Source organism: Rhinoraja longicauda, chromosome 10, assembly GCF_053455715.1.
Source record: "Rhinoraja longicauda isolate Sanriku21f chromosome 10, sRhiLon1.1, whole genome shotgun sequence".
Lineage (NCBI taxonomy): Eukaryota > Metazoa > Chordata > Chondrichthyes > Rajiformes > Arhynchobatidae > Rhinoraja > Rhinoraja longicauda.
In genome coordinates, this window is record NC_135962.1 from 57,417,568 (window position 1) to 57,434,333 (window position 16,766).

The following is a 16,766-nucleotide window of genomic DNA, read 5'->3' on the forward strand; positions in this document are numbered from 1 at the left end:
GATGCACTGAGCGAAGTCGACTGGAACATGTTCCAAGCAAGTTCCAGAGACGTAAATGAGTTTGCGGAAGCGGTTACGGACTTCATTGCCACAATAGCCGATACCATCATCCCCACGGTAAGGGTCAGTATCTTCCCTAACCAAAAACCCTGGGTGGACAGGTCTATTCGCGTGGCCTTGAATGCTCGCACCGCTGCTTACAACTCCGGCCTGGCATCCGGCAACATGGACGACTACAAGGGAGAGTCCTACCGACTGCGAAGGGCAGTGAAGGATGCAAAAAAGAGGTACCGGGACAAGATGGAGGCACAGATGGAGCAGCAGGACACCAGGCGCCTTTGGCAGGGGCTACGGACTATAACTAGCTACAGGTCCAGCACCCCCTCAACCGGAAGTGCCGGCTCCTCCTTAGCTGATGACCTGAACTCTTTTTACGCACGGTTTGAGACGGGTAACACCACCAGCTCGCCGTCTAAAAACAGCACCGAAGGGGCGCTGGCTAGCGAGGCTGGAGGGGGATCCACCGCCGGGGATGTGCACACATTCTCGGTGTCCGAGCATGAGGTGAGGTGGGCTCTGACGCGTGTGAACACGAGGAAAGCTGGAGGCCCAGATGGTATATCTGGGCGAGTACTAAAGTCTTGTGCTACTCAGCTTGCTCCAGTGCTCACCACAATATTCAACCTCTCCTTGGCAAAGTCCGTGGTCCCTGCATGCTTCAAAAGATCCATCATTGTACCGGTGCCAAAGAATGCCTCTCCAGCGTGTTTAAATGACTACCGACCGGTGGCCCTCACCTCGGTTGTCATGAAATGCTTGGAGAGGCTAGTCAAGAAGCACATCTGCGCCCTCCTTCCTCGCAACATGGACCCACTACAGTTCGCATACCGTCCGAACAGGTCCACGGATGATGCGGTCTCCCAGGTTCTACACACCGCTCTCTCTCATCTGGACAGCCAGGGGGGCTATGTGAGGATGCTGTTCATTGACTTTAGTTCAGCATTCAACACAATAGTCCCCAGCAGACTGGTTGAGAAGCTGCTGGAACTGGGGCTTAGCACCCCTCTGTGTGCCTGGGTCCTGGACTTTCTCACTGCCAGGCCCCAAGTGGTCAGGATGGGGGAACACACATCTAGCTCCCTCACCCTGAACATAGGATCCCCCCAGGGCTGCGTCCTTAGCCCCCTACTGTACTCCCTGTACACACATGACTGTAGGGCCAGGTTCAGCTCAAACTCCATCATCAAGTTTGCTGATGACACTGTGGTGGTGGGCCGGATCTCCAACAACGATGAGAAGGCCTACCGGGAGGAGGTGGCTGATCTGGCACTCTGGTGTCAGGACAATAGCCTCCTCTTGAATGTCACTAAAACAAAGGAGCTGATTGTGGACTTCAGAAGGGCTAAACATCCAAGGACGTACACGCCACTGGAGATAAATGGGTCTATTGTGGATAGGGTGAGCAATTTCAAATACTTGGGAGTCCGCATCTCAGAGGATCTGACGTGGGCAACGCACATTGCCGCACTGGTGGGTAAGGCTAAGCAGCGCCTTTACCACCTTAGACAACTGAGGAAATTCAGAGTGTCGCTGAGGATCCTCCATTGCTTCTACTCTGGGGCTGTAGAGAGCATCCTGTCCGGCAACATTACAGTCTGGTTTGGGAACAGCTCTGCCCAGGACAGGATGGCCCTGCAGAGAATAGTGCGTTCGGCAGAACGCACCATGGGAACTACACTCGTCCCCCTGCAGGACCTATACATCAGGAGGTGCAGATCCAGAGCAAGCAAGATCATGAGGGACCCCTGCCACCCCAGTAACGGACTGTTCCAGATGCTACGGTCAGGCAAACGCCTCCGCTGTCACGCTGTGAAAACGGAGAGGATGAGACGGAGCTTCTTCCCACAGGCCATCAGGACTGTCAACTTTGATAACCCCAGAGACTAAATTTTTGTCGACACTTTTTGTGCTATGTTTAGTAACTTATTAACTTTATTTATATGCTGTAACTGTAATTATTTTTGTGCACAACCCGCAGGCATTGCCACTTTCATTTCACTGCACATCGAGTATGTGTATGTGACAAATAAAATTTGACTTGACTTGGTATCATCCACATGAGGCGAACTAAAGTGAACACTAGCAGTCTTTTCCCCAGGATTTTTAAAGGACATAGACTTACAGTGAGAAGGGAGAGATTTAAAAGGTACCTCAGGGGGCAACTTTCCTCTAGTATGTAGCTGGAATGGGCTTCCAGAGAAAGCTGTAGAAGTGAACTACGTGACTAGCCTATGGACAATGTGGGCCGAAGGGCCTGTTTCCCTGCAATGCAGCTCTAGGATTTTATAGATTGACTGCAGAAAGCCATACTTACTGTACTAAATTCAGAAAAACAGGCATTAAGTTTGCACCAGATTCCTCAAAGAGGTGAAATCAGCATTCATCCAAATTCAAAATTCTTTGCTTTCAACTTTCTTAGTAATTTGTTCCATTCATATTTGACAAGATTTCCGTCACCAATACTCGATGTTTTTAATATTATTATTCCACGGGCATGAGATCACTTGGCCAGCTTGTCAATATTATTAGTCATCTCCAACTGAGAACCAAATAGTCTATTCAGAGGGTGGTTATAAGTTAATTACAGAATGTAGAGACCATTTTAGGGCGCCAGGTTTTTACAAGAGTTCATTAGACGATTTTGTTCTTAAGTCAGAAAATATTCAATATTGTAACAGTAGACAATAGGTGCAGGAGTAGGCCATTCGGCCCTTCGAGCCAGCACCGCCATTCAATGTCATCATGGCTGATAATTCTCAATCAGTACCCCGTTCCTGCCTTCTTCCCATACCCCCTGACTCCGCTATCCTTAAGAGCTCTATCTAGCTCTCTCTTAAATGCATTCAGAGAATTGGCCTCCACTGCCTTCTGAGGCAGAGAATTCCAGAATCACCATACCTCTACAATATTGTAATGAATGACATCAAAGGCACAAAAGACTGATAAGAAAGAACAATTATCAAAGTGAAATGGAAGAGAGAAAACTAGTTCTGCCGTTTGTAGGAACGTACATATTTGCATACATCAGATTTTTGAATTTAACATTATAGGAGCCTCATCGTATGTAGGGAGTACATATTGGTCTTTCTTAACCTGGGGATGACCCAATACTAGCTTTTCCCCCATAAATTTAATGAAATAGTTACATTTAAATTCCCCAGCTTCCGTGATGGCATTTAGTCATATATCCCTGATCAAGCTTCTATAAAAAATACAGCACAGAAACAGGGCCTTCAGCCCACAACGATCATGCCGAACCTTGATGCCAAATTCAAATGAATCTTATCTACCTGCACATTGTCTATATCACTCAGTTCCCTGCCCCCCTACCTGACCAAATGCCTTTCAAATCCGGCTATTGTTTCTGCTTCCACCACCTCCCTGGCAGAGCGTTCCAGGCACCTAATACTTCGTATAGACAACATGCCATGTAAATCAACTTTAGGCTTTTCCCTTAATACCTTAAAGCTATGCCCTACAGTATCTGACATTGCCATCAGGAAAAAAAAGACTGATTATTTACCCTGTCATGTCTCTCCTAATTTTATGTACTTCAATTAAGTCACCCCTCAGACTTCCGATGCTCCAGAGAAAACAATCCAAATTTATAATAGACAATAGACAATAGGTGCAGGAGGAGGCCATTCGGCCCTTGGAGCCTGCACCGCCATTCACTGTGATCATGGCTGATCATTTTCAATCAGTACCCCGTTCCTGCCTCCTCCCCATACCCCCTGACTCTGCTTTTCCTTACGAGCTCTATCCAGCTCTCACTTGAATGCATTCAGAGAATTGGCCTCCACTGCCTTCTGAGGCAGAGAATTCCACAGATTCACAACTCTCTGACTGAAAATGTTTTTCCTCATCTCAGTTCTAAATGGCCTACCCCTTATTCTTAAACTGTGGCCCCTTGTTCTGGACTCCCCCAACATTGGGAACATGTTTCCTGCCTCTAACGTGTCCAACCCCTTAATAATCTTATACGTTTCGATAAGATCTCCTCTCATCCTTCTAAATTCCAGTGTATACAAGCCTAGTCGCTCCAGTCTTTCAACATATGACAGTCCCAAATTTGTTTGATCTCCCTTTATTGCTAATACTCTCTAATGCAGGCGACGTACGTCACCTCTTATACATCCTCTCTCAACCTCTGCATCCTTCCTGTAATGCAGCAATCAGAATAATTGATTGGTGCATTACAGTACAATGTTGCCTGACCAAAATGTTATACAGCTAGACAGTACAGTGGTTCAGCTGCTGCCTTACAGCGCCAGAGGCCTGGGTTCAGGTGATGTCTATGTTGAGTTTTCAAGTTTTCCATGTGACGATAAGAATTTCCTCCAAGTGCTCTGGGTTACTCCCAAACTCAAAGGCATGCCGGTTTGTAGGTTAAATGGCTTCTATAAATTGCTCTGGTGTGTAGGGAGTGGATGAGAAAGTGGGATAACACAGAACTAGTGGTCGATTGTCAGCGATGAGCCAAAGAGCTTGTTTCTATGCTGTATCGTTCAATCAAACATGACTCCACGACTTTTATATCCAAACATTTGGTAACTAGAATGGAGATGAGGGGTAATTTAGCCAGAGGGTGGAATTCATTGCCACAGATGTATGTGGCCAAGACATTGGGCATTTTTAAAGTGGAGATTAATAGGCTCCTGATTAGCAAGGGCGACAAAGGTTACAGGGAGAAGACAGGAGAATAGGGTTGAGAGGGAAAAATAGATCAGCCATGATTGAATGGCGGAGTATACTGGATGGGCCGAATGGCCTAATTCTGCTCCTATGTCTTATGATCTTATCACCAACCAATGGAGATCAGTATGCCTTACAACTTCTTTACCACCCTATCTACTTGTGCTGTCACTTTCAGGAAGCTATGGACTTGCAACCCAAGATTGCCTCTGTACGTAGTTTGTTCTCAGAGATATCAGATTCCAAGAAATCAAAACGAATTGGTGCACAAACAAAAAAAGAATACAGTACCATATAGCCAGGAAACCACAAATCTTCCATGACTGGAACACGGACACTAATAGTACTGAGTATTTCCGCGCATTCCCAATAGAAATTCACATCAACAATTTGTTTGATTAACTAATTTCTACAAACTTAAAGTGTAAACAAATCACAGTACATCGTATAACTTCAATGTCTGTTGCAAAACAAAAACCTCAGTCCTCTTACATCTTCCCACAGTAAATTAGGGAAGAAAATGAGGCAACTGTGAACAACCACCATTTATCCTGATTCAGATAGTTTCTGGCTACAGAATGGTCAATCAAAATTGCTTAGAGCATGGCAACAACTAAATACTGCTGCCCAACATTTTCCGATCCAATTAATGATAAACTAGGCATAAACATGTAAGAAAGGCAACAAACTAGCTGACCCGTTAAACAAATCATATTATAAACAACGCAAGATATCCAGCTGGATATTTCTGCTTATATATGCAAACTAGCTTGTATTATCCACCATTCACTTTGAGACAGGAAAATTGTGATTATGGTGGCCACAACATTTGAAATTCAAATTTAAATACATCTCCGTCATATAATTACCAGTATCATTAATGTAAGAGTTATTCAAAAATTACATCCTTTCCCAGAGACTGGCTGACCTACAGATTGATTCCTCCAGCACTGGTTTTAGCTCAAGTTTCCAGTTGCGAGCTGCAGTTCCTTGCGCCTTGTTTAAATAAGCACGACTTGTTTTCCACCTGCTCTCTCCACTGTATTTCACTGAATTTCATTGTACGTCTGTACTCGTATTGATAAAAAAATAAATGAACCTCAGCAATGAAAGCTCTCAGAATGCAAAAACTAAAGTACTGGCTAAAAAGTAACCAAAATACAGAAACATTTGAAACTCTTATTGCACAAGATGATGTTTCAGCGAGGAGATTGGGTAATGGTCAAGTTTCAACTTAAAAAAGCCCAAAGACTTGACACGAGTTAGAAAAGTAAAAACAAGGATGGGCAGATTGCAACTTAAAAACGTTCCTCCAATTCCTTACTACAGAGATTTACAAGGACGTTCCCCAGACTTAATGGCTTGAGCTTTTAGGGAGAGGTTGAGCAAGTTTGGACTTTATTCCTTGGTGCGCAGGAGGACGGGGGTGATCTTATAGAGGTGTATAAGATCATGAGGGGAATAGATCGGGTAAATGCACAGTCTTTTGCCCAGAGTAGGGGAATTACGAACCCAATGACAACGGTTTCAGGCAAGAGGGGAAAGATTTAATAGGAACCCGAAGGGCATATAACAACTAACAACTACAGCATGGAAACAGGCCTGTCCGGCCCTACCAGTCCACGCCGACCATTCTCCCTGACCTAGTCTCATCTACCTGCACTCAGAGCATCTTTTTTACTCAGAGGGCGATGGGTGCATGGAATGAGCAGCCAGACGAGGTAGTTGAGGGAGCTACTATAACAACATTTAAAGATATTTGGACAGGTACGTGTATAGGAAAGGTCCAGAGGAATATGGTCTAAAGCCAGCCAAGTAGGACTAGTGTAGATGGGGCCTCTTGACTCTATGACTTCAGTCTGAAGAAGGGTCTCGACCCAAAACGTCACCCATTCCTTCTCTCCTGATATTCTGCCTGACCTGCTGAGTTACTCCAGCATTTTGTGAATAAATACCTTCGATTTGTAGCAGCATCTGCAGTTATTTTCTTACACTGATAACAGAGGTAATCAGAGCACAGGAAAGCTGAAGACACATTCCTTTCCTGCCTCAGGAGAGTGGGGCAAGAAGAACTCAAATGACAAGCATAGTTGCCCCACCAGTTCCTGGCAGAAATTAAAACCTGGAGCCAATGGAGCAGACAGGAATACTCGTTCAATTTATTTCTCAAACTCCCTCAGCAATATTTCCGCTCGCATTTTCTACATCTCTCCTCCTCTCCAAGATACCTTAAAACCCGTCCCACTTAGGCGATTTTTTATCACATGGTCGCCGAGGTGTCGCCTGTACGGTCGTGAGTCGTCTCCTCAGTCGCCCAAAGAATCGTAGAATCTTTCTGGTCGCCACTGGATTTTAAGAATGCTGAACATTTTTCAGCCACAGTGGGTTTGACGCCAATGAGCGTAGCTTGACGTCTCCTGGCGCGGGCGCTGTCGTAGGTTGTCGCCGGTGCTGACTTTGTTGAATTCCATTGGCGACTCCCTGCGTAAACCGGAGGCCAAAATTACGCGAATTGTCTTCAGTTGTCGCCGACAGGGTCGTAGCTTGTCGCGTGTGGACGTAGGTTGACTTCGGTTGTCGTCTGTGTGGTTGTAGGTTGTCGTAGTAGGTTGTCGTGGGTGCGGTCGTAGGTGGACGTCTTACTCGCAACGAGTGGATCGCCGGTTTTCGATAGCTTGCCGTAGCTTAACGTCGACTAGGTGGTAGGTTCTTGTAGCTTGTCGTTGACATTGTCGTGGGGGGGGGGGTCCAGTCGCCATTTTTCGGTGACCTGCTACGCTATGACCGTCTCCAGCAGTGGCCTAAACAATCGCCTAAGTGGGACAGGCCCTTTAACTCTCCTCTTGTCTCTCTCTTACCAACTGCAACCTAATTACAGCCACACTGCAATCATCCTTTGACCTCTGATATTTGAATATCTATTATGGATCACAATAGGAAAGCTTTGAAACACAAGAAATGCAAATAACAACTGTACACTGATTGAAGTCTTGTAGAGCGGAGATTTGTATCACAAAACAACCAAAGAACAATCCGTTTAAGTAAAACTCTCCAGTCTTGTCAGATATTTGATGTTAATCATCGTCAAATGTCCAAATAATAGATTACCTAACATTCAATAAATCACCCTCAAATCCTTTTGCCAGAGATTTAATTGATACTTATGTGAAATATTAGTAGCATTTCCTTAATGAACTAGAAACTATATTTGCTCAGTGATGATGGGCCAATTAAAAACGTTAATGCAAAAATTATTACAACAATTTGATTAAACTTGCTGACGGTACCACTCTTGGTAAATACATCAATATGAAATATTACATTTTCAAACACCGTGAAATGCAAGGTGCATTTTGCAACATCAAACTAAAATATATATCTTCATTACAATAGTAATAGTTGTAGCCAAAATTAAAAAAAACAATTCTTCATTAAAATTCTGGTCATTCAAGGCCCCCCCCCCCCCAACACTTTTTAATTGCTCTATTTACCCCCATGCCAAACACTTTTTACACTCCTCTATTTCCTCTACCCCACCCCCCAGTTAGCCCTCTAGTCCCATGTTACAAACACTTGAATCCGAGTATCCCATCTTGTATAGTAATTCCCTGGTATTATCCTCCACTGAGCAATCATTCATTAGCTAGACACAAAATGCTGCAGTAACTCAGCAGGTCAGGCAGCATCTCGCGAGAGAAGGAATGGGTGATGTTTCGGTCTCGACCCGAAACGGCACCCATTCCTTCTCTCCCATGATGCTCTCTCGCCCGCTGAGTTCCTCCAACATTTTGTGTCTACCTTTAATTTAAACCAGCATCTGCAGGTTTTTTTCCTAATCATTCATTAGGGCTCCGGTTTAGGCTAACTGGGGCGATAGGCACTTATGTACAGGGATAGTCTTGCGGATCTGCATGCAAAAAAATGTATTTCACTGTACCTGGTACACATGACAATAAAGAAACCATTGACCAAAGCAGTCAACTTACAACCTGCTGCATCTCAAGGATTCTCCAGTTCTGATGAAATTCACCAACCCCTAAATGCTGGATTGAATTTAAACGTTCTGCCATGTCAGGAGCAAGCAGCAAGACAACCAACCTTCATCATGACTAAAATTTCCCCTAGAGCAATTACTACATTTCCAGGTTACCTGACGAAACTGGAGAGAGCAGTTCCGATGATAGCAAGCAGGATCTCAATTTGTCCTATGGATAGAAGGAATGGGTGACGTTTCGGGTCGAGACCCTTCTACAGACCCAAAACTTCGCTCATTCCTTCTCTCCAGAGATGCTGTCTGTCCCGCTGAGTTACTCCAGCATTTTGTCTATATTTGGTTTAAACCAGCATCTGCAGTTCCTTCTTACACAATTTATCCTATTATTTACAGGCACAGATTACAAGTGTCTAAAGAAGGGTCTCGACCCAAAACGTCACCCATTCCTCCTCTCCAAAGATGCTGCCTGTCCCACTGAGTTACTGCAGCATTTTGTGTCTATCAAGTGGCACATCTGATGGAATCTGGAATTGCCAGCACAGTGATGAATAGGGGAATGGGCAGCAACGGTATCAGGGCTGCTCGATGATTCATTCTTGCCGTGCTGGATGTTACAATGTGGATGAAGACCCGAGGCTAGTGACAGAAGTCAGCAGCTGCAGTGTCATGTTGCTTCCTGAACTCACAAATGCAAGTTTAAAAAAATATATAACACAGTTTGCAAGTTAAATGGCTTTGGTAAAAATTGCAAATGGTCCTAGTGTGTCGGATAGTGCTAGTGTACGGGGGCGGGGAAGAGAGAAAATCACTGGTCGGCGTGGATTTGGTAGCCCAAAGGGCCTGTTTCCGCGCTGTGCCTCTAAACTAAACTACGCTAGAACAGTACAGCACCGGAACAGTGCCAAACATGATGCTACTCTAAACTAATCTCCTCTGCCTGCATGCTAGCCAGATCCCTCTATTCCCTGCATATCCACGTGCCTATCAAAAAGCCCCTTAAACGCTACAATCTTATCTGTTTCCACCACCACCCCGGCAAAGCATTCCAGGCATCCATCACTCTACATAAAACACTTGCCCCACATATCTCCCTTAAACTTGTCCCCTCTGATCCGATCCTTTGTCATTTCCACCCTGGAAAAAGGTTCTGACTGCCCACCCTATCCATCCCTCTAATATACTTCTATCAGGTGTCCCCTCAGCCTCCGAGCTCAAGAGAAAACAATGCAAGGTAGACACAAAATGCTGGAGTAACTCAGCGGGTCAGGCAGCATCTCGGGACAGAAGGAATGGGTGATGTTTCAGGTCGAGACCCTCCCTCAGTCAGAAGAGTCTCGACCCGAAACGTCATCCATTCCTTCCCTCCCGGGATGCTGCCTGACCCACTGAGTTACTCCAGCATTTTGTGTCCACCTTCGATTTAAACCAGCATCTGCAGTTTTTTTTCCTAGAAAACAATCCAAGTTTGTTCAATCTCTCCTTGTAGCTAAAACCCTCTAATCCAATTTTGTTAACCTCTTCTGCACTCTGCAAGCTCATTAAATATATTCATCGTATATATGGGCAATCACTGGCTATGTCAATACAAATTTCCCATCCCTAGCTGCTACTAAACGGTAACGATTTTGGGGGGCTGGCAGATTTTCATCTCTGGATTAGAGAACCAGGTGGGTTTTTACAACAATCTGGTAGGTTTGGGCTTATTGTAGCTGAGTTTTCTTTTAAATTCAGATGTAATTAAATAAATCCAAATCAATTTATCTGTATCAATGGTCGAGAACTCTGGCTGCAGAACCAGTAACTTAACTACCCCACCATGTATTGTCTACTGATATGGTTAGAGTTCTGTAGGAAAATAACTGCAGATGCTGGTTCAAATTGAAGGTAGACACAAAATGATGGAGTAACTCAGCGGGTCAGGTAGCATCTCAGGAGAGAAGGAATGGGAGACGTTTCGGGTCGAGACCCTTCTTCAGATAGACTAATAAGTTCTAATAACTTAAGCAGATATGAAAAATGAGACCAGTGGCATCTTAATGAATGCTTTATTTCAAGCCCCCCCCCCCAACTAACACTTCATATAAACTAACTTGAAGTTAGTTTAACTTGAACAAATGCCAGACTCTTTGCTCTGGCATTGCACTTCTCCAAATCCCATCAGTCCAACCCGCAGTGACAAAACAAAGAGCATCCTTTAAATACCAAGATCTAGAAACTCATCAATAATAATAACAAAGTAACAAAGACATATACCTCAGCACTCACAAGATATCTTCAGCGTAAGGATCCAACAATAAGAATTTATTTTGGGGACACAAAGAACTGCAGATGCAGGTTTACAAAAAAAGACAAAGTGCCAGAGTAACTCAGCAGGTGAGGCACATCTGCCTGTCCCCTTTTCTATTGCCTTCCCCTCCATCCGGCACGCCCACATTAAAGGACGTTCCTTTAAGGAAGGAGATGAGGAGGAATTTCTTTAGTCAGAGTGTGGTGAATCTGTGGAATTCTTTGCCACAGAAGGCTGTGGAGGCCAAGTCAATGGATAGATTTAAGGCAGAGATAGATAGATTCTTGATTGGCACAGGTGGCAAGGGTTTTGGGGAGAAGGCAGGAGAATGGAGTTAGGGGGGAGAGATAGATCAGCCATGACTGAATGGTAGAGTAGACCTGATGGGCCAAATGGCCTAATTAAGCTCCTATCACTTATGACTTATGATCTCTGGGGAATAAGGAAAGGTGACGTTTTGGGTCTGAACCCTTCAGATAGAGAGACCCAGTCAGCACCTGCTGGAAAGGGCACTTCGACAAGAGAAGTAAGCAGATGTCCAATGTGGAAAAGTGCACGGTTCTCATCCGCTTTGCAATCGAGAACTGGAATATTTAATGGTGACAAACTTGTAATTGTGGAGGTACAGAGTGATTTGGCCAAACACACACATACAAAGCCATTTCACAAGTTATCTCTCTGGCAATGAAATTTAGGGGTGAAGAAATTATGCTGTTATGGTCTGATCCCACATGGAGGACTACACTCAATTGCAATGACCGAACTCCAAGAAAGGTACACTTCCTTTAAAAAGAACAATACACGAGATTGTTAGGTTAAATTCCAAGAATACGCTGCACAAACTTGCCTAAATAAATGCAGAAACAGACCTTGAGTACAAAGATGGGTCCCAACCTGAAACAGCCTATCCACATCCTATAGAGATGCTGCCTGACCAGCTGAGTCAGTCCAGCACTCTGTCTTTTGCTCAATATTCCAGCATCTGCAATTCCTTGTGTCTCTCTCTCTTGCCTAAAATTTAGACTGTCGGGCAATGGGCTAAATTAAGTTTGTAAAGTAACTGAGAAATGACTGGAGGAGATATAGGAAAGATATTTCACATCACATTCCCAATCAGTGCAAACATTTTATTCCCATCGTGTATTTCTCATTAAAACAATTCTGAATAATTTCAAGCAGAATCAAGATAAAATGAGTGCACTGGGCATTTATGGTTCATTTGTGATTTGTATGAATTAAGAAAGCACTTATTTTATGTAAGAAATCTGAGAACTTCCCAAAGATGGTGAATGTTGGATCAATTTAGATGTTCACAGAATTTTTTTAACTCAGGATATCTAGGGAAATGGTATAGAAGTAGGTAAGTGGAGAGAAAGGATAAAGCACAATGATCTCATAAAATGGTGGAAACCAAGGAACTGAATGGAGACAAAATAAATCTGTAGATGCTGGAATCCTGCACAGCCCTGGAGGAACTCAGCAGGTCAGGCAGCATCTATGGAAGCAGTGGACAAATGATGTTTCAGGTTGGGACCCTTCTTCAGACTGGAGATGCAGTCTGACGCACTGAGTTCGTTCCAATGCTTTGCATTTTTGTTGAAAATTCCTTCAAGGAACTGAATGACGTACTTGTTTCTTCCAGTTTTGATGCACTCGGGTACAAACACTGTACATGTTCTATACGTGCTGCCTGTTCAGTGTTCCTAGAATTTTCTATTTTAAATACAAAACAAATTTATGTTCCCAATGCGCCAAGAATCTGGAGCAACATGAAGATGACGTTTCATAATATGAGCAAGTGACAGCACAAGTTTAACCATTGGGGCCAAGTGACATCAATAACCAGCTGGAAAGGTGTTAATGAAAATGAAAACACACGCAACAACTATATTTCATGGCTCACAGACATTGGTGCAAAGATCCTGATTCTCACCAGCAAGTGGAGCTCGATAACAGAATTCCATAACTTCAAGTACCATGTAGATCAATGTAAAGATGTAGCCATTTGGCCCATTCAGTAGCCAGCTCTTTGAAAGGGCCAGTCATATCTCTCCTGCCCGTTACATTGGTAGCAAATTACCCCTTGATTTATCAATTTTATTAGCAGACTTACTAGTCAACGTGTGAGGATTAACTTGAAATAACCACCGACCTACCAAATTAGGTAATAGTATTTAATATTAAAAATGTCTGCAGTTTTTCGGTGTATTTTCACACCCTGAACACTAATATGGCTATTCCAGGCGAGTGTACTGACATGCGGGAATAGAGGGGAGGGGAATGGAGAGTAGAGGGGGATGAGGGGAAAGGATCGTAGGGGAGCGGAAATGGAGGGGGGGAACGGAGGGCGGAGGAAACGGAGGGCAGAGGAGAGGAAACGGAGGGGGGAGGAGAGGAAACGGGGGGCAGAGAGGAGGGGGGAGGAAACGGAGGGCGGAGGAAACGGAGGGGAGAGGAAACGGAGGGGGGAGGAAACGGAGGGGGGAGGAAACGGAAGGGGGAGGAAACGGAGGGGGGAGGAAATGGAGGGCGGAGGAGAGGAAACTGAGGGCAGAGAGGAGGGGGGAGGAAACAGAGGGCGGAGGAAATGGAGGGGAGAGGAAACAGAGGAGAGAGGAGGGAAAGGGAATAGAAAATGGGACTCACTGTTGGGGGAATGCATTGAGAAAACCGGAATAGAGGGGAGGGGAGGGGAAGGGATGAAAAAAAAAAGAGGACCAAAAACAAAAGGTGGTGTAGAAACAAGAAATTGCTGGTTTACAGATAAAAAGAATGTTGTGCCAGGGTCAGGCGGCATTTCTGCACCGTCTAAACGTGGATCCGTGGTGTTAACACACGCGCGCACACACACACACACACAGACACAGGTAATGCGGGGGCAGGCTGGCGAGATGCGAAGGGCTCGGCCTGTGTGTGCCTGCTGCCTTTATAAGCGGCCCTCTCCCAATGACGTAGGGCGGGAGGCACAGCCCAGGCGGGCGGCCGCCGATATAATAGAGGCTGCTGCGGGCGGGAGAGGAGAGGAGCCAGGCCTCCGCAGCCTGTTTGGAGCTGCAGGCGGGCAGGAGAGGAGGAGGGCAGCCTTTCGGCATCTCTCTTTTTTTTAAAAACTAAACCCTCTTCCTCCCAAGCCAGCCACAAAACAAAATGGCTCACCCTGGCTCAGTGTCCATGCAATGGTGTGTGTGTGTGTGTATTGGTGTTTGGTTTATTATAATCACACATATTTTCCAAAATAACTTTTTTTTTTTAAATGTGCACATCCACAACAATGCTTAACTCTCTTAAAAAAAAAAAAAAACCCTCCCACACACTAAATCCAAGATTTTCTTGGTTTATTCCCGTCAACATTCTGCTCCCCCCCCCCCCCCCCCTCTTTTCCACTTAACAATTTCCCTTGTTAAGCAACCGAAAGAAAATAATGTATTTCGACCAAACCTCCAATTTTTGCATTGCTTAAATCCCTTTGCATTTGCTTAAGATAGGTAACATATGTTTTCTTTTCTTAAAAATAATCATAAAATTGGTAAATGGTTGAGAAGCAAGTGGTTGAAGAGGACTTTTCTTTTGCATCATTTTAGAAATCACCAGAAGTTGATTTTTTAATTCTCTCCCAACCCAGAAATAAAAAAGAACAAACACACACACACACACACACACACACACACACACACAGATATATATTGAGGAAATTATTTGCTTTTCCTCCTTTTCCTCTGAATTCTGAGCAATTCAGTTTGCAGTTACACAAACCCCATCATGCACATTTTTCTTTACTGTAGCCCATCTTATTATTATTTTTGGGTGCTTAAAAGTCTACTTAGTTTGGAAGGGGTGGGGAGGGGTTAAATAAATTCAGATTACTTTTTAATTGTTAGATTTTCAGGTCTGTTTTTTGAAAGGGGGGGGGGAGGAGGAAGAGAGATTTCCATGCCATGGGATGGTGATTTTCCATTGACTGCAACCAAACACATTTTCTCCAACAAAAATAAATGCAATTCTTGCCTTTTTTTTCTTCTTTTAAAACCAAAATTTAAAAAAGCAAAAAACAACCTTGTTGGGGAGGAGAAACAGGAGTAAATTTGATTATTTTCGCCCTCTTTCTCTCTCTCTCTCTCTCTCTCTCTTCCCCATATAATAAGATATAAAATGGTTCCCATCTTAAAGTCGCTTTTATTTCGGAGGGTAATAATAAAAAAAACAACCAACACTCACACACGAAAAAAACATCTTACCACCGGGTTTGAGTTGGCCGAACTCGCCATGTGGATACGGAGGAGAATTTAAATGGTATATCCAGGTGAAGTGGGGCGTTTTTGTTTTTTTGGGGGGGGGGGGGGGTCTTAAGAGGGAAGGGGGTAAATAAAAAGGAAAAGCGAGCGCGGTGGGGCGAGTGCGCGGCGCGGGCTTGGGAAAGCCGTCCGTCCTCTTCCAGCCGCCGCTTATATACTGCCGAATGCCGCTTCAATTGCCGCTAGAGGGAGGGTGGCGCAAATGAGGGCGGTGCGTCAGCGGACACCCCTCCCCCCCCCCTCCCCCTCCACTCCATCTCTCGCGAGAAAACCGAAGGAGGGAGCCGAGGGGACGGGCTGCGAGCGCCGTCACGGGGCATTCTGGGAGTTGTAGTCTTGTGTTCACTGTGTGTATGTGTATGTACATACTGTAAGTGCTGTGTGTGTATGTATGTACTGTGTGTATGCATATACTGTATGTACTGTGTGTGTATGTATGTACTGTGTGTATGCATGTGTGTATGTACATTACTGTATGTACTGTGTGTGAATGTATGTACTGTGCATGCATGTGTGTACGTACAGTGTGTATGTATGTGCCATGTGTATGTAATGTGTGTATGCATGTAATTTATGTACTGTGTGTATGCATATGTATGTACTGTGTGTATGCATATGTATGTACTGTGTATGCATGTGTATGTACTGTGTATGTATGTATGTATACTGTGTGTATGTGCTGTGTGTGTATGTATGCACTGTGTGTGTATGTACTGTGTGTATGTATGTACTGCGTGTATGTATGTATGTACATGTACACATACACACACACACATATATATATATATTTTTTAATAATAAATTTTATTTGTCATATGTAGGTTGGCACAGGGTCAATGGTACAATGAAATGTATTTGACAAGACAACGGGTCACCTCAACAGTAAAATTCCAAAGATAAATAAGATAAAAAATGACATTAGTAAGGTAAAAAGACAATATTAAAAATAATCAACATATATGATTTGAAATGCGTTTATGAGTTCAGAAGCTTGATGGCCTGATGGCCTGTTCTTAAGTCCGGTGGTACACACAGCCATACTCCTGTATCGTCTGCCTGACGGTAACAAGGAGAACAGCCTGCGTGCTGGGTGGCTGTGGTCCTTGATGATGCTGCTTGCCTTTCGCGTATATTGTATATACAGTATACAATGTGTAGCAGAGAACTGCAGATGCTGGTTTAAATCGAAGATAGACACAAAATGCTGGAGTTACTCAGCGGGACAGGCAACATCTCTGGAGAGAAAGGATGGGTGACATTTCGGGTCGAGACCCTTCTTCAGACTGATCAGACTGAAGAATGGTCTCGACCTGAAACATCACCACCCTCTGACTAAAGACATTTCTTCTCATCTCCTTCCTAAAAGAACGTCCTTTAACTCTGAGGCTATGACCTCTAGTCCTAGACTCTCTCACTAGTGGAAACATCCTCTCTGCAT

The 16,766-nt window shown here is 44.3% G+C and overlaps 1 protein-coding gene across 4 annotated transcripts in view; it reads right to left on the minus strand.

Annotated features, from left to right (window-relative positions):
• Nucleotides 1–15,466, minus strand: part of gtf2a1 (general transcription factor IIA, 1) — a 45,542-nt gene extending 30,076 nt beyond the window's left edge. For 2 of the 4 annotated variants that reach the window (XM_078406919.1, XM_078406920.1), the window contains exons 1-2: nucleotides 15,272–15,466; nucleotides 12,666–12,749 (exon numbers count right to left, since the gene is read on the minus strand). In XM_078406919.1, coding sequence (XP_078263045.1) covers nucleotides 12,666–12,710 — 45 coding nt within the window. In that variant the 5' untranslated portion in view covers nucleotides 12,711–12,749; nucleotides 15,272–15,466. Of the gene's footprint in view, nucleotides 1–12,665; nucleotides 12,750–15,251 lie in introns of all 4 variants that reach the window. The other 2 variants (XM_078406921.1, XM_078406922.1) reach the window with 2 other exon arrangements.
• Nucleotides 15,467–16,766: the final 1,300 nt, after the last annotated feature.